Here is a 25,221-nt window from a genome sequence, read left to right as displayed (position 1 = left end):
GTTCTTGTGAAGGTGAAGTGGATGCAGCTGTGGTCTGTCCAATGGAGTCCGGTGGCGTGGCTGAAGGCGATGTCTTTGCTGGATGAGAAGACGGCGTCGAGTGTGTGTCGTGCGAGGTGGGTGGGGGTGGATACCAGCTGCTTGAGTCCGAGGTTGGCGAGGCTGTCGAGCAAGGTGGTGGTGTTGCGGTCGTTGTTGTTCTCCAGGTGGAAGTTGAGGTCCCCCAGGAGGATGTAGTCAGCGGAGGGGAGGGCATGCGGGCTGACGAAGTCGGCGATGTCCTCGCTGAATTGTGTGCGTGGTCCCGGGGGTCGGTAGATCAGGGTGCCTCTGAGGGTGGTCTTCGGGTCGGTGCGGATCTGGAAGTGTAGGTGTTCGGCTGTTTTCAGGGAGTCGTCGGTGTTGGTCGTGATGTGGATTGTGTCCCTGTGGATGATGGCGATGCCTCCTCCAGACTGGTTGACGCGATCTCTCCGGGTGATCTTGTATCCCTCTGGGATGGCGATGGCGATGTCGGGCGCTGAGGAGTCGTTCATCCAGGTTTCCGTGAGGAAGGCGACGTCAGGAGCTGTGGTGTCGAGGAGGTTCCAGAGTTCGATGGCGTGTCTGTGGACGGAGCGGGTGTTGAGCAGGATGCACTTGAGGTGGTTGCTGCTGGTGTTCGGCTTGGCGGGTGCTGGAGCGGGGCAGGTCCGGATGCAGGTGAACTTGCAGGCGTGGCAGCTGAAGGGTCCGTGGGTGCGCTTTGGGGTGGCTCGGTAGCATCCAGGGGTTCCGACGGTGTTGAGTGCGAGGAGTTCGGTGGCGTTGTAGGACAGTCGGGTCGTCTTCCGTCGGTGGGGGCCAGGGGTCCTGGCCCTGGGCGCGGTCCAGGCGCGGACGGGCGCAGACGGGCTTACCTTTGGCGCGCCTTCGGCGCACAATCGGCGCGCCCGCTGCGCGTGACCGCTGCGCGTTCGCACGGTCGCCATATATGGAGTCAGTTTTGTTCTGCTTCCTAAGTAGTGTATGGCTTTGTACCATAAAGGAAACAAGGCTTCATTTTTACCTAGTCCCATTTCCCTTTTCCAAATTCCTTTCACCAGTTGGTGTATTGCTCAGGTTCACACTTCCAGACTGCAGTAATGTACCAGGGACCCCATATTATGTATAATTCCCTTTTGTATGACCAGACTGGTTTTCAAAAATTTTCTTTAGGCCTACTCTGAGGTTTTCCAGTCTGACTGTTAGGGTAGTGATGGACTGGTTAACTGACTCAATACTATAGTAAGACAAGTTTTCCACCTCAATAGGAGACACCTTACGGTTTTTGAATATGACAAATTCAATGCCTATTCTAATTTGGTTTTTAGTTCCTTTTTCCTGCTGCTTTAATTTTTGATGGACCAGATGTATTTTAAATAATGGAAATACCAGGAATCTCTAGTTCTTGTCTTTTGTTTCCACATTTTGATCATTAGCTTTTGCATTGCATAGTCCACCTGATGCACAGTTCTTGAAGGGAGGTATCTACATGTCCCTGATAAAATGTATTATGCGATTTCTCTTTTGAGGTGTTGTAGATAAGGAATTAGGGAACACCTACATGTAATCATTTAGAGAAAAAAAATGTGTTTGCCCCATTAGACAATGCCACCATGTGTGAGGACATCCATTCAGATAGAATTCCCATGTCGCTATCTACCCTTAGATGGTAGAGGATATGCTCTCACATGGAAACCCAATTAAAGAGGCTAGAGGCACTGTTTTGCCTACTGCCTTTGTCTTTGTATTGCCTTTGAGAATGACAGTGTGTTCTAGACCAGAAAAGGTATGGCCACTCCTTTAAAGATTGCAGGCCACTTGCTTGCAGTCCCTTGTTGTACAATGAACTGTTTTTGTACTTAATTGAAGGAAACAACTGTGTCACATTTTCTACGTCACTAGGTTCTGCGGGATCTTCCAGAGTCAAAGGAAGAATGATACCCTGCAGAACGGTGATAAAGATGAGTTCTAATTCTCATCAGTGACAGCTAACAGATGAACAGTCCCAACACCCAGAAAGTGCTTCATCAACTGTATCTCCAACGTATTGTGCTTGCTTCATCAGAAGGCGTTGAACATCAGAAAGGAAGGAGGATCTGGTTTTGCCACAGAACCAGAATTTCAGTGCAAAGAGCGAAAGAGAAGGATTCTTGTTGTTTTTGAGGCTTCAGTTTTCCACCCACCTGTCATGTGCTGGTTAACCTCTGACAGTGTGCAGTCCCTTGAGCCCCTTGGCCTGAGTTTTGGCCACACAACCCCTTTTCCTTTGCTCCAACTGAAGTGCAGTGCACCGGAGGATTTGAGATTGGCAAAAGGCACTACATTATGGTGCCCATGAAAGAGCAGCCCGAGCATCCTCTGACACTGAATAGAGAGTGTTGGAGCCTGAAAGTGTTGCTGAGAGTAACAGTCTGTTGCTCTTCCACGATTAATAGTACTTGGGTCTGCATGAGATGATCTGTGCCCTTGATCAATGAAGAGCACACTATCTGTAGTGCCTGCAGCACAGGAAATATTGGTGCACTGCATTGAGACATTGAGACTTTTAAGTGAGCTGTGAGTGTTTGCCAGGAAGGCACTCCAACGGATACTGAGTAACATCATTTTCATGAAAGGCCTGAATGTAGAGGCCCATGCGGAAGAAAACAACAGAAGCAGGATTTGATGGACAATAGAAGCCTGCCAGAAGAGGCTTTGACGGACTCTGGGTATTTCCCGTGCGATTGTATAGAATTGGTGTTTGGAGACTGATTCCTATTGTTTTATTGGCATTGTCAATAGTCACTGAAATACATAATGTTTGCAAAATAATTTTAGGATTTGCCTGTGTAATGGCAAAAAGGGGGTCTGAGGTTCTTTAATTTTGACTCCATCTTACATTTGTCATCAATTTGTATTGCCTTTACACAGACTGCTCTATTCATGAAGTGTTTCTGCCCTTTGAACTGCAACGTGTAGAAACCCCCCTCTGTCCTTGCTTTGAAAGCAACCTCAGACACTAGCTGGCCTAACTGCATACAGACATGTTCTGCCATTACTGATTGACCTATAAGTGCTGTAATTGATTGATTTATGAGTTGGGCAGAAACACGACGTAAGGGGGACATTCTGGTTACATGATGTTTTTCTATTGGCTAATATTTTGCAGATCTTGTATGTCCATATTAGGTATTTTGTATGCTTGCAGAAGCTAGGACTGCCCCTTTCTTTTATGCTGAGTTTGTAATCCTATGCATATAAAAGACCTCTGTGTTCTGTATTCTTTAGACTGCCTCATTCAGGTGCTAAAGGCTCCTGTGTGACGTAGTCTCACTTATTAAGTTTAATAAAGATGTCTTTTAATATTTCAGCTTCTGTGCCAAGTTATTTTGTATTAGTGAGACCCCTGAGAATGAAGATTTCAGTTCTTCAATAATACTGATGTACGCACCAAAGGGAAAAACAAAAAATCGTGTATCCACAACCACTCGAATAAATAAATAGAATTAAAACAGCATTCATCCGCTCGCCAGAAAACTTTGGGAAGTTTTTGAGTACACTCCCGCGAAGGTTTCTGGCATAAATGTTTTTTAAATATCGGCCCCCCAGGGCCCTCATAATCTTTCGAATACTGATGTACGCACAAGACGGAAAAATAAAAAATCGTGTATCCACAAGCACTCGAATAAATAAATAGAATTAAAACAGCATTCATCTGATCGGCAGGAAACTTTGGGAAGTTGTTGAGTACACTCCAGCGAATGTTTCTGGCATACATTTTTTTTAAATATCGGCCCCCCAGGTCCCTCATAATCTTTCGAATACTGATGTACGCACCAGACGGAAAAACAAAAAATCGTGTGTCCACAAGCACTCAAATAAATAAATAGAATTAAAACAACACTTTGAAATGTTTTCCATATTAAAATGAATACGTTTCAATAAAAATGACACAATGTAAATTGAATGTTATCATAACGAGTTTCCTTGAATTTCCTTTCTTCGGAGATCGCAGCAACGTAGGCTAGTTATTCTCATAAATTTGTTTCTAGTCACCGAAAAAAAGCAAGTGTTTGAAAATTGGCTAGAGTGGATGCCCAGGTAATGGTTAGCTGTATAAACATACTATTTAAAAAAAAAATCTTTTTTTTAATCTTTTTCCTTCTAGTTTTTAATGTACTAATTTTTGGTATTATTTTCCATAGGGAACATTTTAGATTGTTGTACTGACCACTGATTTTACCATTAATTTTCACTGGTGCTAATCTTTACTATTTTCCAGGTGAGTATCTTGTGATTGTTAGGCTAATGTGGTTAGTATTATGTTTTGTGATTTCTCTCAATAGGTATTTATTTATTTTTCATGTGATGTTTTTCATTAATTTGGGTTTTCCATTAATTTTTAATACAATGTGTTTTTACCAGTTAATGTTTATACATATTGTGTTTTCTTTACCTATACCTTTGGAACCTATTATCCTTTTTTCTTGATTATGTTTAATTTTGCAAACTAAGTTATAATCTTTTCCAATAAATTTGCTGCGAACATTTATAGTTATACGTTTTTATTGCACTGTTGGTCTGGTAACCACAGTGAGTCTATATATTTTTGTCAGATTTACCTTGCCTCCAAATGAGAGCAAATGTTACCCTCACTGCAACTTGTTTACCATAATGGACTAGATGTAGGACCCATTACACAATAGGCCAGTTTCTCACAGCTGGAGAAGAGAGGCCTCACACCATTTAGAAACCAATGTAACTTTTACTAGCCTAATCTTAGGCAATGTATGCACTGATGCATTAGCAATTCTCAAAAGTTCAACCCAGGATACCACATCCACCACAAGAGGGAAAGAAAGCCTTTGAGCCGTCTCTACCCAGAGGAGCACAATATAGCTGCTTTCTGCCAACCACTGATGCACCAGGTAGACATTAACAGGTTGGTGGAAAGTGGGCAAATTGCCTCTTCTTGCTAACTGTCCAGATGTAGAAGGGTAATTTTCTGTAATCCCTTTGAGCAATTTCTGTCCACTCAGGGTCTGATTCACAGAGGTAAACTTACACTTTGATGTAAGTTTACTATTTGTTTGGTATTCACAAACTACAAGCTTAATTTTACTATAGTAGTTTTATGACTGTGGAGATCTTGGTATCATGATGGAGACTCCGCACATAAAAAGATATGTCTGCCCTGTTTTTAATGTTCAGAATTCTCAACTGTGGAGTCTCCTCAGTCTTAAACTTACTATTGGTAAAATTAAACTTGTAATTTGTAAATACAAAAAATAGTAAATTTACACAAAAGTGTAAGTTTACCATCTTGAATCAGGCCCTCAGTATTCATCTCCCAACAGATTAAGATAAGTATGAAGGATTTGTTTAGTACTGCTGGATTGCATATACAACATGCATGAGTTATCCAACTTCACTTAAGATGTAAAGGACCAGCCATGTTCTTCATCTCAACTGTTCCTAATATCTTTTGTCTTAATTAGCTGATGGTGTTGTCTATATTTGGCATAAAATAAGAGGAGAAGTGATTCTACTGTACATACTTTATACAGCTTGTTTATTCTAGGCTATGGAAAGCTCAGCTGCTGTGCCTTTGAACATGTTCATACCATTTTATTCTTTAAAATATTGCCAGTTTTTCCTGCAAGGCATTTTGGAGTCACCAAAAGGTGCACATAATTCACACATATAGGTTTCATATATTGTACACAATACATAGATCCACACATTTTATAGTATTGTGGTAGTACTTTCAAGCAGGAATATCATAATACAAAAACTCCTAAATACATATATATATAAAACAAACAGTTTGAAAGAGAAATACTCAGGGAATAGTCGGAGTATGACCAAAATCTCAAAAATAATGAAGATTAAAAATAAAATAAACGTATTTATTAGTAAACAGTCTTGTTATTGAAAAGCAAATTTTAAGCCTCTACATCAGTACAACATTTTATATTGAACTACCAACAATTGGGCACATGGAACCACTAAGATGCACTTCGCATACTGAAGTCAGACACCAGGCCCCTCTTAACCTGCGCTATGGCTAAGTTTTTAAGCGACATGTGGGGTATTAGAAGGTAGGCACTCACAAGAGCACCTCAGTACGGCTAGGTTGACCCCTAGTCCGAGTTGCTTTTCGGGTTCCAGTGACCAAACTTAGGCTACCCTCACTTGCACTAGATGTTGCACAAGCACTTTATTGTAGATTGATTGCATAGCCTGATTGCTAGGGGAGAACCCTAAGGTCAAAGCTGCTTACATTTTACACTAGCTTCTAACTAATTAACCCTTTTTTTACATGTACGAAAGATTATATGATGTATATCTCTCAATTGGCTGTTGCGGAACAGATATGGTATCCATCTGCCGGTTGATACATGGCCTTGTCTTCAATTTTAATTGTTGTGGGTAGTTGAATTGAGCACCCTATGTAATCCTTTCATACTGGTCTAACATGTTTTAGCCATGCAGGCAATTTGCCTCCAAAATAACAATCTTGTGATACAAGTTTTCGCATGTTTATTGTGGGATGCCCTGTTCGAACTCTTTCTCTCTTACATTTTTAACAGGGTTTTATTACGTATGTCTTTTGTAGCTTTTATGACTTGAACAGTCGAAATAAAGCTTGACTGTTGATGATGATATTGAACTTTTTAGCACCTTAGATGTTTATCCCTCTCATGAGACTTGTCATAGCCTTAATTTACTGCATATTTTACAGTGGAGGTACAAGACTGATGGAACATGCGGGAGGTGTGTGTGGTGATTTTTAAATTTTTCCACAATAAAATATTAAAATACCAAATTTAGTGACTATAATTCTGGTGAGTGAATACTTAACAAACAAGTACAAGTGAATAGCAGGCAAGTAAAAACTACCGGAAGTAGCCACAGGATAAATAACAGTTATGAGGATCTGCCTCAACACATTTTAAGGATAGAGTATATAATCTACCATATGATAGGCACAATTTAAGAGGCTGGGTTATGCACTTATTGGAGTTTGCAGGCAATTCCATGTAAATAATTGTACAGGTTTTATTAGTTTAGCATATTTTAACATTTCTTTATTATTTGATGCTTGCCACTTTCAGATGATAAATACAATTTTCAAGGTACTTTGGTGCTATTGTATTTTTTATGTAATCGAATTTTAAGATTACAATTTTGAGAAAATGGCATAGCACTGTATTGTGTATAATACTCAGCAGTGACTACTTAAGACGTTTGTTAAGTCTATTTACTGAGACTAGGGAGTGAGGTCACATTTGACTGTTGTACCCCAATCCTCATGGTTTAGGGGGAAGATGTGTCAAAGGTTTGGGTAGTGCTAATGTGCTACCGTGCTATATGGTACTCTTCTCGTACTCAAAGATGAAGTGGCCCGCTGGTGCCAACCCAAGCTTAGCTGCTGGTTGAAGAGAAATTGTATCAGATCAAGGTAAAATCAGAAGGGTAACATGCAAAGCTGAAGTCAGCACATGGAGGTTGGGGCTTTGACATTTAAAACAAAGCTTTTTTTAAACAGTTCAGTCCTTCAGTTTGTGACTATAAATAATTACTGGTATGAGTCTTAGTGGTTGTTTTCAGAGCAAAGCGAACAACAACATATAAGGTTTGAATATTACAATCCCCAGGGCGGCAAATGTGAGAAGTCTACAAGGTGTACGCTACGTGTTACCATTCTTTTTTTTTCTAAATATTTTATTATTTTTAGGGGATAAAAAAAAGAAAAGTGGGAGGTGAAAGGGTGGGGTATTGGACAATCACAATGAGGAAAATAATTGTGGTACATGATTACATTCAAGAGTAAAACAATATAATCAGCTGGTTGCAGATCTAAATTCGTTTGTAGGTTTAGAGATATTAATTGAGGTAAACCCCGGGGGCAGAGGGGATGAAGCGGGGGGAGGGAGAGTGAGGGGAATGCCATAAGGGTGCCCCAGAGAGAGGGATAGAAGAAAGGAAGAGGGGGGAGATGTCTAGGGTAAAGAGCTGGCAGTGATGTGATGGTAGACATTCTTTTGCTAAACGCTTAAAAACGAGAAGAGGGTTGGATTAGCGCCAATGTTGGGAGTGTTGTGATCTCAAGGTATTTTTAATGTAGAGTTTTCAAATAGGTATTCCCAATAATCCGTTAGTTTGGACTAGTGATCTTCGACAGGCCTACGACTACACACTACAGCAAATACCACTAGGGACCACATTACAGAAGTCTTGCAATGGTGGGGCAATACTGAATGGAATTATAAAATGTTGTGGCATTCCACATTATAGAAGGCATATGTACCAGGTAGAGCCATTACTTAACATATTCAACCTACGTTTTCCTTACACATTATGTTTATATCACAAAGCCTTTAACAAAGAATCCATAGTACTGAAGAACTCTTTAAAAAAAAGAGCAAACGGAGTTGTACTGTTTTTGCTAGTCATATAAAACAAAATGGAATTAAATAACTTTGCAACCCAGCATAGCTCTATAAGTCACATTTGAACATGCAATCACCAAAAATAACGTGAAATCAGTTTGTGCCATGTTGCCCATGCACAGATACTGTTAGCTCCATCTCCTATCACAGAAGCCCCACAAACGATGCATGTGGATTTGCACTATATTTTTTGCACCGGCCTAGAGTTTCTGCAATACAGATGCCACGCCTGTGGCTGATTTACGACTTAGAAATTAACTGCAGGTGAATGGCCAAGCATACACAAAGGAATATGTGTCTGAAGGAAGACAGCCTGCTTTGACATCAATACCACTTCTGATTAATCCTTTACCTTTACCGGCATTTTCCTCCTTTGATGCACAAGCCCATCTCTCTTATTAAATATTTACAGTACAATGGTCTTCATTGATCCTAGATACATTTGTCCAGTAATGCATCAGCCCAATTTAACTGGCTGATTATGGAAATGCAGGCCGATTATCCTTACCTCTTTATTGCTTTCTGCCAGGTCTACCTCTGCCCACAAGGTGTTTCGAAATCTCTGATCAAATTCAATAAACTTCTGGAAGAGGACGTAGAGGGTGCCCAGCAAATGCAAATCCTGCTCAGAAAGGTAAAAGAAAGGCTTTGTTAAAGAAATTCGCATCATTGTGACTATATGAAAGTTTATGCTACTGAGCAACAGAACCACAGAAATTACAAATCTAGGGGCCCACTCTGTTTTTGAGGTGGGAATCAAAGTGCAAAATGTTGAACTGCCTGACACAACACACGGGAGAGCTCGGAGAATGGAACTATTTGTGTAATCTTGAGAAGCTGTTAGCTTTCGTAATGAAACCCTGACATTAAGCCACTTAACATGGCTTAATGCTGCCTTGTGCATAAGGCACCTTTTCACACAATACTTAGCGTGAAAGGGATGGGCAATTGGTCTTCCTGTGGGCGTTCCGCCGCAACATCCATTGATTTTGACGCTGCCCCCTATTTACAAGAGCAGCGTACATAGGAGGCAGCACCAGAATTAAGACAAACAAAAAACTGGTCTTAGCATGATGAAAAAAGGAGAAATGCTTTCTTTCTTCTCGTTTTTGCTGTTTCTATGTGTGCTCCATTGTTACAAATTGCCATCTAAGATTGTTTATGTGAGGGAAGGGACGCATGCCTGCACATAAACCGTCAGTACCCCCAATGCAGACACCCTTGCACTACTTGCACTATAGTGCAAGGGTGTCTGCGTTGGTACTAAACAACTGAAATTAGCTTCAATGCAGGGGGAAACGCAGGGCTGCACCGTATTGTTGCAAATACGGAGCAGCTCTGTGTTTCACAAGTGGGAGAGCATGGCGTTAAGCCAAGAAGGCTAACAGCGCGCTCCGTCACTTCTTTGTAAATATGCCCCTTCATCTCCTCGGCAGGTGCATGATGCATTATATAGATGCAATTTCATCATTTTACATACAGACTTTAAAAACATATTTATACTGCAATTATGATTGCAAATTGAAAGCAGAAAACCAGTGAATTTAGCAAGGTATTATTAGGACCGAGCCCATAAATAACAAAACAGACATGCAAACCATAACACACACCAAATAAAATGCTGATGACATCACCCTTGATGTGACGTATGCAATTACAAGTGTTGTAATTAATCTCAAACATGAGAGTAAATATCAGATTACCTTTTATACTAAGAAAGACATGACTATGAATGCCAGGCTTAGCCTGAAGTGAGGCCCTGCAAACAATCTATGGAGTGTGGCCAATCCTCTAGCTGTGTGCAGCAGAGGTTGACACCAGGGCCTGACCTAAGGCACGACTTACTAGAGTTGGCCAACTCCCCGGTGTGCATGACGGCAGGGCATGGCCTAAGAACAAACATGTTGCAGGTGACCAATCCCCACTGTGCATGGCCAAAGGCAGTGGGGACTGGCCACAGGGTCTAGCTTGTGTCTAGGTGCTTGCTCAACTCAAACGTGTGATGGCAGGATGCGGTCGATGGCCCAATCTGTCTTCAACCAAGTACATTGTCCAACCCCTACTGGAGGCCAACTCTCTTGTGCGGTCATAGGCCAAGAGCAGCTAAATTCATTTTTATTTTTTTAATTCAAGATTTTATTATTGTGTGCTGGATTTGCCAACCCTGCAATGAATGTAGGGCCTCAACAAATCAATGTTTTCAGCATTTATTTTTAGTTCCAGCTGAGGCCACCCAATGTAGGCCTGGAGGTCAGGTGTAGGCCCAACCTGCCCCCTTATGCCGTTGCTAAAAAAAAAAAAAGTGCAATACTACTCAGAGCAGGGTGTGGGTAATGGTGGCCGCAATGGATATAATTATGTGACAGCAGGCCACTCAAAGCATGGCGAATTCACAAATTTACAGCCAGATTTGTGAATCCTCAAGGGACAATGGAAGAAAAAAGCTCCCTCATCCAGTATTGTGCCTTTGTTTTTTTATTGTACTGGAGTCACAAACCACAACAGCTATAACTCGCAAACCAAATAGAATGATTATGACCTCACAGTGGGTATGCAAATAAATAGCAACAGCTAAAAGTGAAATGTTATTAAAAAGAAACTCATAATGAAACCAGATAATGATACTACACTAATAGCCATCTCTTTGAAAGTGGTAAGGGTAATGTGATATGTACTCTCATCTGTAAAATGATTGACAACATGTGTAACTGAATGTGATTCATTAATGGTGAGGTTATGTGCATTGCATTTGGTCAGTTAGTTATGGTTTCTAACCGTTGTGAGAATTATGGATTGTGGTTTTAACCAAAAACCATTGCGTATTTAAATAGTTTTTGGTTTTGATTTGTAGCTTTAATTCTGATTTTTAAATAAGTTTCTAAGGTTTTTCAAACATTCATTAAGGTGTAATAACAAATGCTAATCAAAGCAATATGTTAACCTTTGTTGTTTTACAGTACTCATTTGCTACATGCAACAGCTCCATGTATCCAATCTGCTGGCTGTGGCCAATGATTGCTGCACACGGCCAACCCTGCTGCGCAAGTCTTTCAGCCATGCAATGGCCACTGGGCCAAAGACCAGACACTGCTTTTGTAAGGGTCAGCAGGCCCTGTCATGTACCCTTGAAGGGCATTCCACTGGGATGAGGCCCTGGACCCACAAACCCCACAGGATGTCTGACAAGTTCCCAAGACCCCTGTGTTATAGGTTTGTGGAACAATGACTTAGGTTCATGGACCTTGGGGTAACAAACCCCAGTCCCTGTGCCCATGAACCCACTGCCAAATGTTGTTCAGATTTGTCCAGGGAAAAGTTTAAAACGAGTGCAAAAAGGCCACATTTATAATTTTAGCTCGTACTGGAAATTCTGCTTTTTGCTACATTATAAATTAATTTGAAGCAAACTTTGAAGCACTTCACTTCGAAGCCATTACTGTTCTGGCTTGTTGTAAACACCTTCAATATATTTTGAGATATTGGTATTTGAAAAAGGTGTCAGGTGGGTTTCAAAAGGTTAATGTTTAAGGTGAGCAATACTACTGGAAATGCACTCAACACTTGGCTTACATGTTTGAGATGTGATGGGGGTGTTTTTAAAGGGATTGTGTGCCATCCCTCCTCTTTGAGCCCATTTGTATTGACTGGTTAAACAGAATCACTTTAAAGGTTAAATGAAATCAGAATATCAATGAGCGCAGGGTAAGAACATCAAGCAGGTCACCACAACTGAAGACTGTCTCTTGAATGAAGCAACAATGACTCAGGGAAGCACACGCATTTGTCTTCTTTGTTCGGCATCAAACAAGGTAAATAAAGATATACACACATACATTATTAGCTATACATTCTCTCTGAAGATGACCAACTACAAGTCTCCATGATATGCATCCGAGTCTACATTCGATTTGTCATCGCCATACTAGTCAATGTATGAAATACAAATTGTTTTGTAATACAGTACCTTTCCAGTCCTGTCCAACTCTGGGAAATTTTTGGGGATGATATTGAAAAGCCTCTGAACAGAGTTTAATGTTTTTCGCTTTGCATCATACAACTGGAACCTGTAAAAAATCAGATAAAACAATCTGCTACTGATGTTTAAATTCTCACAAAATGACATATTTTATGCTAGTGTTCCCACTACGCTGCATCCTAAATTGATGATTTTGTTGCAGGGGGAGATTGACTGAATCTGTCACTACCCTGTGCCCTGTTAATCGGACATTTATATACTGCTCACACCCTTTGGCGTCACCAGCAATAACCCCTGAGAAGCTTGTCATGCACATGAATAGGAGAACAGATTTACTAAGGATAGCTGTACCATGCTGGATTTAGAGTTCCTAAAAGGAGGTTCTACTCCATCATGATACTCTTCTACCAAACCCTGGTCAATTTTCTTCTAGACCTTTTGATCTCACCCACCTCTTGTACGGTGCTATGAGTAGAGACAATGGTTTTTCTATTTGCTTGATGCCCATGTTTAGAAAGAGCTGACTAGCTTTGCTTGTGCTTGCAGTTTGGATTGCAACTTTGGCTAAGACCGTAATCAGATCACACTTCTTGTTTATGAACAACCTCTACCTCCAATTGATTTCTGCATAAAGTTAAGAGCATTAAAAAATATATTTACCATTAAGCCCGCCCACTCTTTTCTTCTAAGTCTATGTTATGTACTCACTGGCCTAGATTTGTTAGCTATGTAGGCACTGTTATATGTTATAAAATCAACACCTTTCCTTTCTCATTTGTTGTCCATTCTATATAATTTTATACCTTACACATAGCAATTTATGTTCACAGGTTAATAGCAAGAGGTGCTGATTCCTTACTTTTCTTGATAGCTTTTTTATTGATAGATTTCTTTGATCCCCTCTGGACTCTGTAACAGAACAACTCCTCCCTCACTGGTTTATCATGGAGTGTGTTCTTGATTCCCAACTCCAGGCCATCTCTAGAAAGCTATCTATTGTTGTGTCCTCTGCGAGCAGCTGACCTCCTCCCACTGCTTTAAGACAGAGTTGGAAAGAGTGAACACTGACACACAGGTTGGGTGAAGAATACCTACCTCTCAAGTGAACAATACCTACCTCTCAAACACGCACACATATGCACACACACAAACTCTCTTTAGATGCTTGGACTTTACGGGATATTCCAATAAAGGGGGAAGCACAATTATACTTCCTGGCATGCAATATTCTGTTTCCTAAAATTAAGGAAATGAAAAAATGCATTCTGCATGGGTGTGAGACTTCCTGCCTTATTTAGACCAAGCATTTGTAAGATTCATCGGGGGCGTGCGCGTGGGTGTACGTGTTTGTGCATGAGTGTGTGTGTGTGTGAGAGAGAAAAGAGAGAACACTGCTTGTTTGAGGAATTACTGCTTTTGTCAAGCTCACTACACGCTCTTGATTGTATGAGACTGCTTGCATGTGTGATGCTCTCTTTAAAAAATATCGAACTATCACGTAACCCTCTGCTCAGAGACCTAAACTAGAAGCCTGGTTTGGCAAATAAAAGCATTATGATTCTTTGTTTAACTCTGCAATTTTATCAAAAATGACCTTGTCACTGCAGGTGGTGCATAATGTTTCTCCTCTGACAAGATAAATTCACAAAGCCTCCCAGAGCCTTATGTCAATAAAGTCACTTACTTTCACAGAGATTTGAAGACCTCTTGCAAAAGCAGAAATAAACAAGCAGCGACAAAAACAAGAGGTCTGAATTCTTGAATAGTATGTGTTGAGTATTGTGCAGATGGATGTACTATTGATGAGTGGTGATATGTGTGGTTAGGGTGGGTTTTAGTTTTGCGGTTATACTGAGCTTTTTATTAAGAAACTTGATGGAAAATCAAAACAAAGTGCCAGAATTTGATCAAAATCAATTCAACTGATAGCTAGTAAAGAAGAAATTACATTTTAATGTCACTATATAAAAGCCATTACAGTATTAATAACTTCATGTACTAATTTGTTATATATTACATTATAATAAGAAGTACTTTCCTTAGGATCTGTGACAAAGCTCCTTGCACCACATTTTCAAATAGTTTAGTAGAATAGTAGTTTATCCAGCCGTACCATTTTATTAAAAAACGTTATTTATCTTTTATGCTATGGTATAGTCAAGGGTATTAGGCATAGGATCCGTGACAGGCTCCTTGCTTCACATATTCTAGAAACTGTGTTAGAATAGTAATTTATACAGTCCCATTCTTTTGCAGAGTAGATACATTTAGAACAAGATATTTCGTTAACAAACAGGCCTAGTTACTAAAGGGGAGCAAAGGCTATCCATATTTAAACTTTAGCTCTGTGCATTGAACTGCAGTAAATTGGACTGCTTCTAGTTGATCAAGATCCCAAACCTGATGATAATCTTGCATCCTGTGCCATTATCGTGGGAAACATTTCCATAAGTTGCATGCATCGCATCGCCATCATGTTACTTGAGAGATTCCTGCCATTGCTTCCAGCCTGAATGATATTGTAGGCCCCGCATATAGAGATCTCCTGGTCACAAACAGACGCTTGAGTCCAACACTCCTGTCATTTTGGAAGTTTAACAAAATAGGGTGCTTTTTGAGATAGAGGATATTTATCCTACCCTAAGGTGAGTCGGGGCTTTTAGTGAGATAATGTTTAAAGCAACAGAAAATCAAGGCCACAGAGAAGTTCCCCTCATTATTTGGGATGACATTGCAAAGTGTAAGATAAAGAGTATACTTGAGATTACTAGTGAGGCAGGGAGGGGTTTCCTCCATATGCTCAGCTGCAGGAATGCAAAGTCACCTTAAAACTATAGAAAGTTCAATCTCATTTTGTTAATTAATTAGCTTCTTGCTTAAATTGATCTTCAAAGGAAGCCATTGAAAGCAATCCCTCAGAATGCAAGTATTTTTAAAGCAATTAGTATCATATCATTTTAATCAATAAACTAAGCCCTTATGAACTGTCAGTGAAGTGAAATAAACCACACTGTGTATGTGGACAGATATTGAGAGTGGCCTGATTGACAATTACATTATGTTCATGGTACACTAAAAGTGATAACGTTCATTTAACAAAACCACGCCTGTGAACTGGATCAGGGCTAAAAGTTACCTTTGACTTTCATATTATGTGAAGTAAGGACCAGACACGGGTGCTTAAGTGGCAATGAGTTATCTGCCAGCACGTCTTAAACTCTAAACATTGATGGCATAACACTATCAAGCTAAGGAACTGCTAAATGCCAACTTTTAGCAGACTTTGAGAAGATTCCCCAATGTACTGATAATTTAAGTAGGCCATTAACAAAAACCTGGTATTCAGACAGTTTAGGTTTTACAACCAACCTCTACTGAACTCATGAAAAGGCAAATTAAGTACCAACTTACTTTTCTTGGAAAATATGCAGCCTTGAAACTGCTTCCTCGGGTCTCACCCCAGGAGCTGCAGGACCTTGAGTGTCGAAACTGTTGCGAAACTGTATAACTTCCACCACAAAACTCTGTAAGAAATTAAGCAAAAATCAGGTATTTACAAAGGAATGAATGACAATATTCCAATGAAAATAGATTTTTGTCTTCAAGACATTTTTGTTCTTAAGAAGCAATAATTCACCCCAGTTTTTCCCTTGCGCTGGGGTTAAAAATGCTGCCTAGCATCACCACAGACACCCTTGCGCCATGGTGTAAGGGTGCCTGGGTTGCAGGGATGATTCCTGGTAACGCAGGCACCCCTACACCATGGTGCAAGGGTGTTTGTGTTGCAAGGATGATTGTTTATGTGCAAGAAGGGACAACTTCCTGTACATAAACAATCATTAAAGCCAATTTGCTCCTTCTTTGTATGCTGTAGAATACAGCGCACATACAAAGAGCAAAAACGAGGCGAAATAGAAGTATTTCTCCTTGTTGCAGCGAACTAACACCTGCTTTTCAGTGGCGTTAGTCTTTGGCGCTGCCTTAGATTTACAGATCCTTGTAAATCTGGGGCAGCGCAAAAAAGCAATGGGTGTTACGGTGGCATGCCCACGGCAACACCCATTGCACGCCACTTTCACGTACAGCCGCGGCCCGTGGAGAAAGTTACAGTGGGGCAGAGAGGCGGGCGGGGGTGGGGCAGCGTGGGGGGTGCTAAAAACGGGAATATGGATAATTGGAGGTAAGTAAACAATTTAATTAATAAAACAAATTTTGTAGCACGGGCTGCATCGCATTTTGCAAAATGCGATGCAGCGCATGCTACGAAATTCGTTTTATTAATTAAATTGTTTACCTACCTTCAGTTATCCATATTCCGGTGTTTAGCACCCCCCACCCTGCCCCACCCCCGCCCGCCTCTCTGCCCCACCGTAACTCCCTCCATGGGCCGCGGCTGTTCAAGTAGATACTTGAAAGGGTACGATATTAACAAAGAGGCGTTAAGCCATGCAAAGTGGCTTAACTCCACTTTGTAAATATGGAGCAGGGCATTGCGCCACCGGAACATCCTAAAAAGCCCTAGTAATAATGCCCCAATATTTTTAAGTGCTGTCTATACATAAAACACATGCGATCTATAGAAAATATTAGATATGATAATAAATAAGCAGACATGAAGATACTCTCACCGGACAGTCCCAGATGTCCTAGCTTCTGTTGCCCCTTAAAGAACGCACTGGTATGCAATTCTCCACCGTACAAAAATATTGTGTAGCTTCAAAGATTCTAGTAGCGCCTATTAAACGATTAGCAGCATCGATTTAATTATAGCTTAGCTTGACAGCCGTTTTACCTCCCACCATATCATTACAGGGAAATTGAAACGTCGATGTCTGCTTTGTGCAGCTGGCTTCCTATGGCACTGGAGATTGTCTCATGTTACTGTTTTGTCCTCAAATTCTCACACTGCGCCTTTTTATGCGGTCACACTGCTTTGAAGCCAGAGATTTATTTAACAGTAGCGCACTGTGGAAGTTTTAGCTGTTGCTTTCCCACTTTTAACCCACTAACACACCTGATAACAATGATTTACATTTGATGAGCTCCTGACATGGAGTATTTGTATTTTTGTATTTGTGTTTGTTTTTGTATCGCGCATAGCTCACCCATTAGGTCTCGTAGCGCTGAGTAATATGGTAAGCCTCACCTCTGCAGAGGTGTATGCAGTAGCTGGGACCTGCATCACTTCCTCCTCCTATAACAATTCACACACATCATTCGACAATAATTCTTGTGTGTCAATGCCGGATTTCCTCTTGCATTCTCGTTCAATGTATTTTGTGTCTTGGCACTCCACAGCTAATAAATGATGTACCACTTGGTCTTCCAATCACTATCACACATTGCAGTCGTTACCCACGAAACACACAAGCAAGAATATCCGTCAGTTCCATTGCTAAATAAAGTCAATTGCTTGGAAGAAACCCTAAAATTCCATGTAGATCCAAAATTAAGTACATTAACCCAGATTATTTGCTGCATGAGGACTTAAAGCTCAGGGAATTCCAGTGGCCACTGGTTCCAGTCCTTACTCTGGTGCTGAAAATATTTCCTTACAAATTACCAGCACAATTGTCATCCCTAGCAGTTACAGGATGCTACTCCAAAGGATATACAAATCCATTAACTTTCAGATCATTATTTGTTACCGTAAAATTGAAACCTATTTAGTCCCACATTCTGCGTTGTCTGTTGTCTGTTAACTTTGTGCTGAGGTACAAGGGCAGGAATAAACATTATGGCCAGTGTCTTCCGGGTATCTCTGAGCATGTGATAAACATCTGCAGGGGGAATTGTGTGGGTCGAGGGGTAGGAAGAATGACTGAGTGGGGGCTGAGCCTTCACTTCGGGGGCATTGTCGGCTCCCTATGTGATACTGCAGCGAGCGGGCAGGGGCCAGGCTATGCCACTGCGTGCCACCCTTGCCACTCTCTCACACCAGGTAAAAGCAAGTCCGGTGCTTCAGCACCCAATAATTTTGGATCATGAAACATCAGCTAGTAGTGTTCCAGGCAACTCGTAATGGGGACTAAAACCCGCAAGTCTTGCTCCATAAATCGACATGTTGAGCTCTTTAATCAGTGCTGCCCTTCTCTGAATTGTATCAATTTATTGTGTCACAGTATTATTTCGCATTTTTTAAGGGGCTAATGCCATCAGAGGAAGTTGCTGAGCACCCGAACGAGGCAACCTTTAATATAACAAAAGTTCTCTTTCCAGTTCCTTGAGGTTACATTTCACTGGTAACTGCAGTCACACTGCCCCTTGACTCTCATTCTACTGTGAACAAGTCTTGTGGGACACAGAATGGCTCCCTCTGGAGGGGACGAAACATTAGCAAATTAAGTGTTACAACAATAAATAACAAGTTACAGTTCGACACATGAAGCTAAGATTACTATTACATCAGTATGCAATTACTGCCTTCTTAGATTGCTTCTCTGAAAACGAATTAACGTAAAAAGCCTCATATTATCCCTACATCTGTGCAGTCTTTGTAACCATAACCTGAAATTATCTGTCCATTTAGCAGTACAGAAAATGATCTCTCACCTTAATTTGCTTGTCAAGCTCTTGTCTAAATATGTCCTGTTTCTCTTTTAACAGCGTGTCTTTAACCTGAAAGAGATCAAACACATTTCACCTGCTTTCATTCAGATATGAAAATAGCAATCCATAAAGAATCAATTCCATTATTTTTCTGCTGAACAATAAATGGAGTTGTGTGAAATGGAATGTTTTTGTAACAATTTACAATATGCATTATATTTTAAGCACTGGTGGTTACAAAGAGAAAATCTAAGTAAACATGTATAACTGTTAACACAGGAGTTGTCACAATCTACCAGTAGACTGGAAGGTTTCAGAGCTCTCCTCTTCGAAAGCTTAAACTACCTACATTTGGTGCCGGGGGAGTTCATAGTGGTTAATTCAATGCTCAGAAGAGATACCAATTAGGAGACTGGACTTTGAGGGAGTATGCCAGTAGCCTAGGGTAAGACTCAAGAACGGCTGAACTCAAAGGGAGGTCAAGTAGGTATTTAGATGCGGTGAACACACTAATTGCCACTACAGTAGTTTTAAGGTAGAAAACTGTTAGACCTGGCAGTCTTTGGGGTGGTCTTCTTCCAAACATTTAGCCTTTTCCCGAGATTTGTTTTTGTTGGCTTTAGGACTCTGTGCACTTTACCACAGACAACTAGTGCTAAAGTGCCTGTGCTCTCTCGTCCCAACATGGTAACATTGGCTCACACCCAATTGGCATTTCATTTATTACAAGTCCCTTGAAAATTGGTACTTCATGTACCCAGGGCTTGTAAATTAAAAAAAACTACTTGTGGGCCTCCAACACCTATTGTGCCACCGATTTAAGTAGCCCTTTAAAACATGTGAAGTGTGGCTCAGGGGTTAGAGGCGGCAGAGTGGAGAAGTGTGGCTCAGGGGTTAGAGGCGGCAGACCCGGAAGCTGAGATCGGTCCTGGACCAGGGTTCAATTCCCCGCCTCGGCGGGTCTTGGACTAAAAATTCCACGGACTCGATAATTCTCGCCCCGGTGCCTCCTCGACTCATGGGGTCACACTCTGCGACTCTGAGCAATAGCTTGCTTAATCTCCACAACGGCCCCTCGCGGCGGGATGCCTGACTTTCACCTTGTGGATACCCTGCTATCTCACAGGGGAATATCAGGACGGGTTCCCTAAGCAAGCGCCGGGACACCCACTGCGGGTAGCCGTGCGCTATATAAGCACAATCTACATTTACATTTACATTTATGTCTCAGGCCTGCCATTGCATCCTGTGTGCAGTTTTAAACTTCTATTTCGACCTGGCAAAAATAAACCTTTCGCCAGGCCCACACATTCCTTTTTAAAACATATAAGTCATCTCTGGGGTAGGCCCTAAACAGCCTATGGGGCAAGGTGCATTGCATTTAAAAAATAGGACATGTTCTGGCAGTGAAAAACGATTAAAATTGCTTTTCACTACTGCAAGACCCATCTCTCACTCTGGATAACACTGGGTTACCTTATCACATTTAATAAGTGATCATTTTTGTTCAGGAGCTGGTAGAAATGTCATGTTTACCCTTCAATGAACTATAACTTAAAACCCTCTGTAATGGTAAAGTTGAATTTTAAGTCACAATTCTGAAATGCCACTTTTAGAAAGTTGCCATTTTCTTGTCCTACCCATTTGGTACCTGCAGCCTGTATCCCGAGTCACATGAATGGGTGTATTTGGCAGTTGGGCTTTGTTTATTCCTCTCAGACAATGAAACAAAGGTGAAATAAGTGTTGGAAGGTTGGGCAATCCTGAGAGGAGGGGAGGGTCAGGGTTGTTCCTTTTACCAATTACAATTCAAAGGGGCTGCATCCAGCACACTCGCAAAGAACCTGACACCAGTCTATTGTCAACCTAGACTCCTTGGAGCCTGGGCAGGTGAAGGAAGGACATTCCAGAACCATATTTATGGGGCAGAAGTCTAGGAGTTTCTCCCACTTCCAATCTGGTACCAGTTTTAAATATTGGACCCTCAGACCAACTCTTCAATACACTCCTGGACCCATAGACCCAAAACAAGGAGGACTGCCCTGCTGCCAGAGGACTTTCCTGCTGCTTGAGACCTGCCCTGCTCTCTGAGAAGGAAGACTGAACCTCCTCCCTCCATCCCAGGATGAGTGACTTTAAAGGTCAGCTAGCTGAACTCCTGTTCTGACCTTTCGGGACACAACATGCTCCAGGCGCCTTGCTGCAACTGTATCAGCAGACCAGCTGCATTTTGCATGGGCCTACAACCGGATCTAACTGAGCCCTGCTGGCCTCTGCTGGAATGAGTTCCTGACCCCACAAGAGGTGCCTCCAATTGCCCTGGACCCTTGGCTGGCATCGGATACAACTCCGCCTGGCCTAGCTAAATGTTCCATCAAATGGGGTGTGAAGCCACACAAAGCCTTGCCGCACAGCTGCAAGATTCCTCAAAACCAACGCCAAGCAGCGTGAAGAACTGCAAAGGCTCGCCACATACCTGAAAGCTTCATTGGATCCAACGGCAAGCCCCACAAAGACTTGCTGCACAGCTGCCAGCTTCTTTGGAACTAACGCCGAGTGACACAAAGCCTCGCAAAGCCTCACCAACAGCTGCCAGCCTCATCAGAACTGGTGCTGAATGGAGCAAAGCCCTTCAAAGCCTCGATGCACAGCTTCATTCGAACAGACTCTTGACAATGTGAACCCTCGCAATGCTACGCCACATAAACTGCTCACTGATGACATAAAGTAAAATCATCAGCAGTCCAAACTTGGTCCTGTGCCTGGCTTATGCTCCTTAGCAATCCGCCTGAATTTGTGACTCTGTCTAGGTCTACTGCAAACAGATACCCTCAGTTGGTGCTTTGCACCTTTTGGATCTTTGTCATTTTGTTCTCAAATTGTTTATTACATTGTACTCTATGTTGCTAAAGTGTTGTGGGATTTTTCTTGTGCAGTGTTTTCACTTTATGCTGTGTGCATGCTGCACAAATACTTTACACTTTGCCCCTAAGTTACGCCTGAATACTTTAGTGTCAAGCTACCAGAGGGTTATGCACAGGTTAATTTAGTACCTTTAGGCGGTTCTTCCTGACAGGGACTGCAGTCGTTGCTTGAGAAGGGCTCACATCGCCTCAACCAAAAACCAATTTCTCACATTGGTGTACAACACAAAAATTCGATTATAAATAACTTGATACCAGATTCAACCAAATTCTGCTTGAATGGTCTCTTTTGTTTTTTCCAAATTCACTTCTATTCCACCTGACTTTGTACACCTGTGGCTCTGCCTGCTGCAAGGTTTGGCATTGGAGCTCAACAATCTGAAGAGCTATACTATGGTTGAGCTAAAGGGATTCCGCAGGGAAAGTGGGTTTCCAGCAACTAAGAGCTCCAAGAAGCGGGAGCTCCTGAAGGCCTTCAAGGCCTGAGAAGAGACCAGCCAGTTACAGGCTACAGCACATGAGGAGGTCAGGAGGTGGACGTTCAGGAGGCACAAGAGGAGGAGATGGAAGGGGAGGATGATAACCTCCAAATTATAGCTCCAGAGAAGAGAGGAAGGCCCACCGGAGTGAGGTGTCCTGCCAGATTCAGAGCAGGCAGCAGTATCTCTGCCTGCAAAGTGTTCCAAAAGGAGCTGGAGGACAAATTAAACCCTTTGCCAAGTCTAAAACTCCTTTTTTAATACATATAAGTTACTCATGGGATAGGCCCTAAGCAGCCTATTGTGCATGGTGCCTTATATTTAAAAAGTTGAACATAGTTTTACATGTCCTGGTAGTGAAAAACCTGTTTGCTGACCTGCCCAAGGTGCATCACAAGTCGGCCTGACTCTGCAGTAGCTCCCACTACATTATTCTGCGCAGCACCAAACTCTGTTCAGTGGCTCCTCACAGAAGGGATATCCAGCCCCGTGGATCCTTCGTTGGCTACAGTCTGTAACTTTCTCCCACTGGAGATATTCTAGTTATACAAAATAGACCAAGTCCGAATGTAGAAATCGTCACCGTAACTTCATCCAGCGGCTCCTTGATGATGACACCTCCTCCTCAGACACCGCTGGCTGTCTTGCCCTGCTGCACTTTACCTTTTCAGACATTTTTCTTTAAAATTACTTCTAAGTCCGAAGGTAAGCAGATACCGGACCCAATCCACTTTGTGCATCCAAACCGCGCTCCATCTAGGTCGAGCATAACTTTCGATTTTGGCCCGGTCTCACATGGCTAGATGTTAATGGTTTGAGCTATGATCTTTTGGTCTCTGTTTTCAGTTTAAACTTAAAAAAATCATAACTCTGGTTCTATTAATTGATTTTTGTAATTTTGATCTAAAAGTATTTATTACATTCTGCTTGATTTTTCCAAATTGGTGTGAGATTTTGCTTGAGGTGTGTTTTCACTTTATTACTGTTAGTTTCTGCATAAGTATTTCCCACATTGCCTCTAAATTGACTTTGACTGCTTTTGTGCCAAGCTACCAGAAGGTTAAGTACAGGTTAATTTAGTGACTTTTGTGCACACCCCGACAAGGGTTGTGGCTGTTGCTTGAGAAGGGCTCACACACCTATCAACCAAAATCCCAATTTCTCCCAAAAACTATCCAGTGTTCATTTGGATACTGTGAAAAAATTACATCTATATACCTAATTTGTGACTTAAGCATTCCAGAAACGAATTCAGTAAAGTATTTTTGAAGGAAGATCGCAAAGATCAACAAAAATATCTCCCAAAGCTTTCAAAAGAAGAACTTTAGTGATAAATCACCACTATAATGAAATACCATGGTATTTCTCTTCCTCCTCCTCGGCACTCATTTATTCATTAAACCCGTCACCTAGATACACTGTGCTATGATATGTGTGAAAACATGTTTGATGTTGGAAACAATGTATGGCAGTGGGGGAGTTAAGGTCTAGTAAAGATTGTGCTATTGGATTTATGCCTTTTTACTATACCTTGTGAATGTCATGTCTTTTTAGGTTTTGTGCTGTAGCCACTATTACATTCACGTCAATCAAAACTGCCTTTGAACATAAGTTTAATTTAGTGTTTTTAGGAAATGCCATTATATTTTTAGCTGTACATCTCTTTTTATGATGGAGGAGAAGAGAGTGCAGGGTGGTTTCTCAGCTGTCCCTGGGCTTCATCATGGTTTTACGGTGAATCTAATTTTCACAACTGCGAAAAGAGCTCTGGCACATGTGTGTACCTTGTGCCAGGCCTTGCTGTACCACTAAAATGGATTAGCGAGGCTGATATCTGCTCCAACACTGAATTTACTAATGTGACAAAGTGTTTTTGTTTTTTACTTACTAATGTGATGAGAATAGCAGGGCTACTGGGCTTAACCCCCACGCTGCCTCGTTTATGAACAAGACGCGGAATCTTTTAAAGATCCCTGTCTTTCCCAAAGGTGGTGGAGGTGTCTTTTCATGTGATCCTATACTGCAGAGGGCAAGGGTGGTGTGTCTTAGCACCACCCAAAGACTGGATGTATATTTACTCCCCATCTTGCGCAAGGAACAGGGGGTATCTTTGTCTGTACCACACACTGCATAAGGACGAAGGATACTTAGTAACCTTTCCTCTGTGGTGGTCTTTTGTTTGCAACTGCACTATTATGAGATATTTAAATTTTCTGAACATGTTGGAGAGGTATATCCCCCAACATTCCCTAAAGGAGGGTGGGGTATTATGTAGGCATGCCCCCAAGACCCATGTTTAAGGACAGTTTTTTTTAATGTCTCCTGATGTTCACATACATTGCAAGACAACAAAAAACAAGACTACAGGCAACACTGACTTTCTTTTTATCACCTCACCAGCCTTTCCCAAGGACATTAGCAATTTAGGGTCTTCATTCACTCCCACCTTGGTCAAGGACAGAAGATTCTTTGTTGCACTACCTTGCCCAAAGGAGGAGGCAGTGTGTGCGATCCCTTGCCCAAAGGAGGAGGCAGTGTGTGCGATCCCACAGGGACCAAAGATAGAGTGGTGAATTTGTTTAATTCGGCTTGTCCTAGAGGTATTCTTTCACAAACTCAACTTTAGTGGTGTTTCACTTCACTGCAGCCATTGGGGGCAGTGCTTGTAATTCCCCAATATCGGAGAAAGACATGGAATTATTTCTAAAAATGTAGGGGCAGCAAATGCCTTCACCAGTACCATTTCTGCATTTATGAACACTCCCTAAAGGTATCATTGAGCTGACTTGGTTCCCCAAAAAAAGATTTTAACTTAATTGCAAAAAGATCAGGGA

General features: G+C 41.7%; 1 protein-coding gene across 1 annotated transcript in view; it reads right to left on the bottom strand.

The window, feature by feature from the left end:
* LOC144762435 (dynein axonemal heavy chain 5-like) overlaps positions 1 to 25,221 on the bottom strand; it is a 1,437,549-nt gene that overhangs the window by 964,163 nt on the left and 448,165 nt on the right. The window contains exons 32-35 of the mRNA XM_078647616.1: positions 18,988 to 19,053; positions 15,847 to 15,959; positions 12,424 to 12,523; positions 8,968 to 9,081 (exon numbers count right to left, since the gene is read on the bottom strand). Of these exons, the coding sequence (XP_078503742.1) occupies positions 8,968 to 9,081; positions 12,424 to 12,523; positions 15,847 to 15,959; positions 18,988 to 19,053 (393 nt within the window). The remainder of the gene's footprint in view (positions 1 to 8,967; positions 9,082 to 12,423; positions 12,524 to 15,846; positions 15,960 to 18,987; positions 19,054 to 25,221) is intronic.

This window comes from Lissotriton helveticus, chromosome 6 (genome assembly GCF_964261635.1).
Source record: "Lissotriton helveticus chromosome 6, aLisHel1.1, whole genome shotgun sequence".
NCBI classification, from domain to species: Eukaryota; Metazoa; Chordata; class Amphibia; order Caudata; family Salamandridae; genus Lissotriton; species Lissotriton helveticus.
The sequence above is the reverse complement of the archived record's forward strand: the minus strand, read 5'-3'. Positions and strand labels throughout refer to the sequence as shown.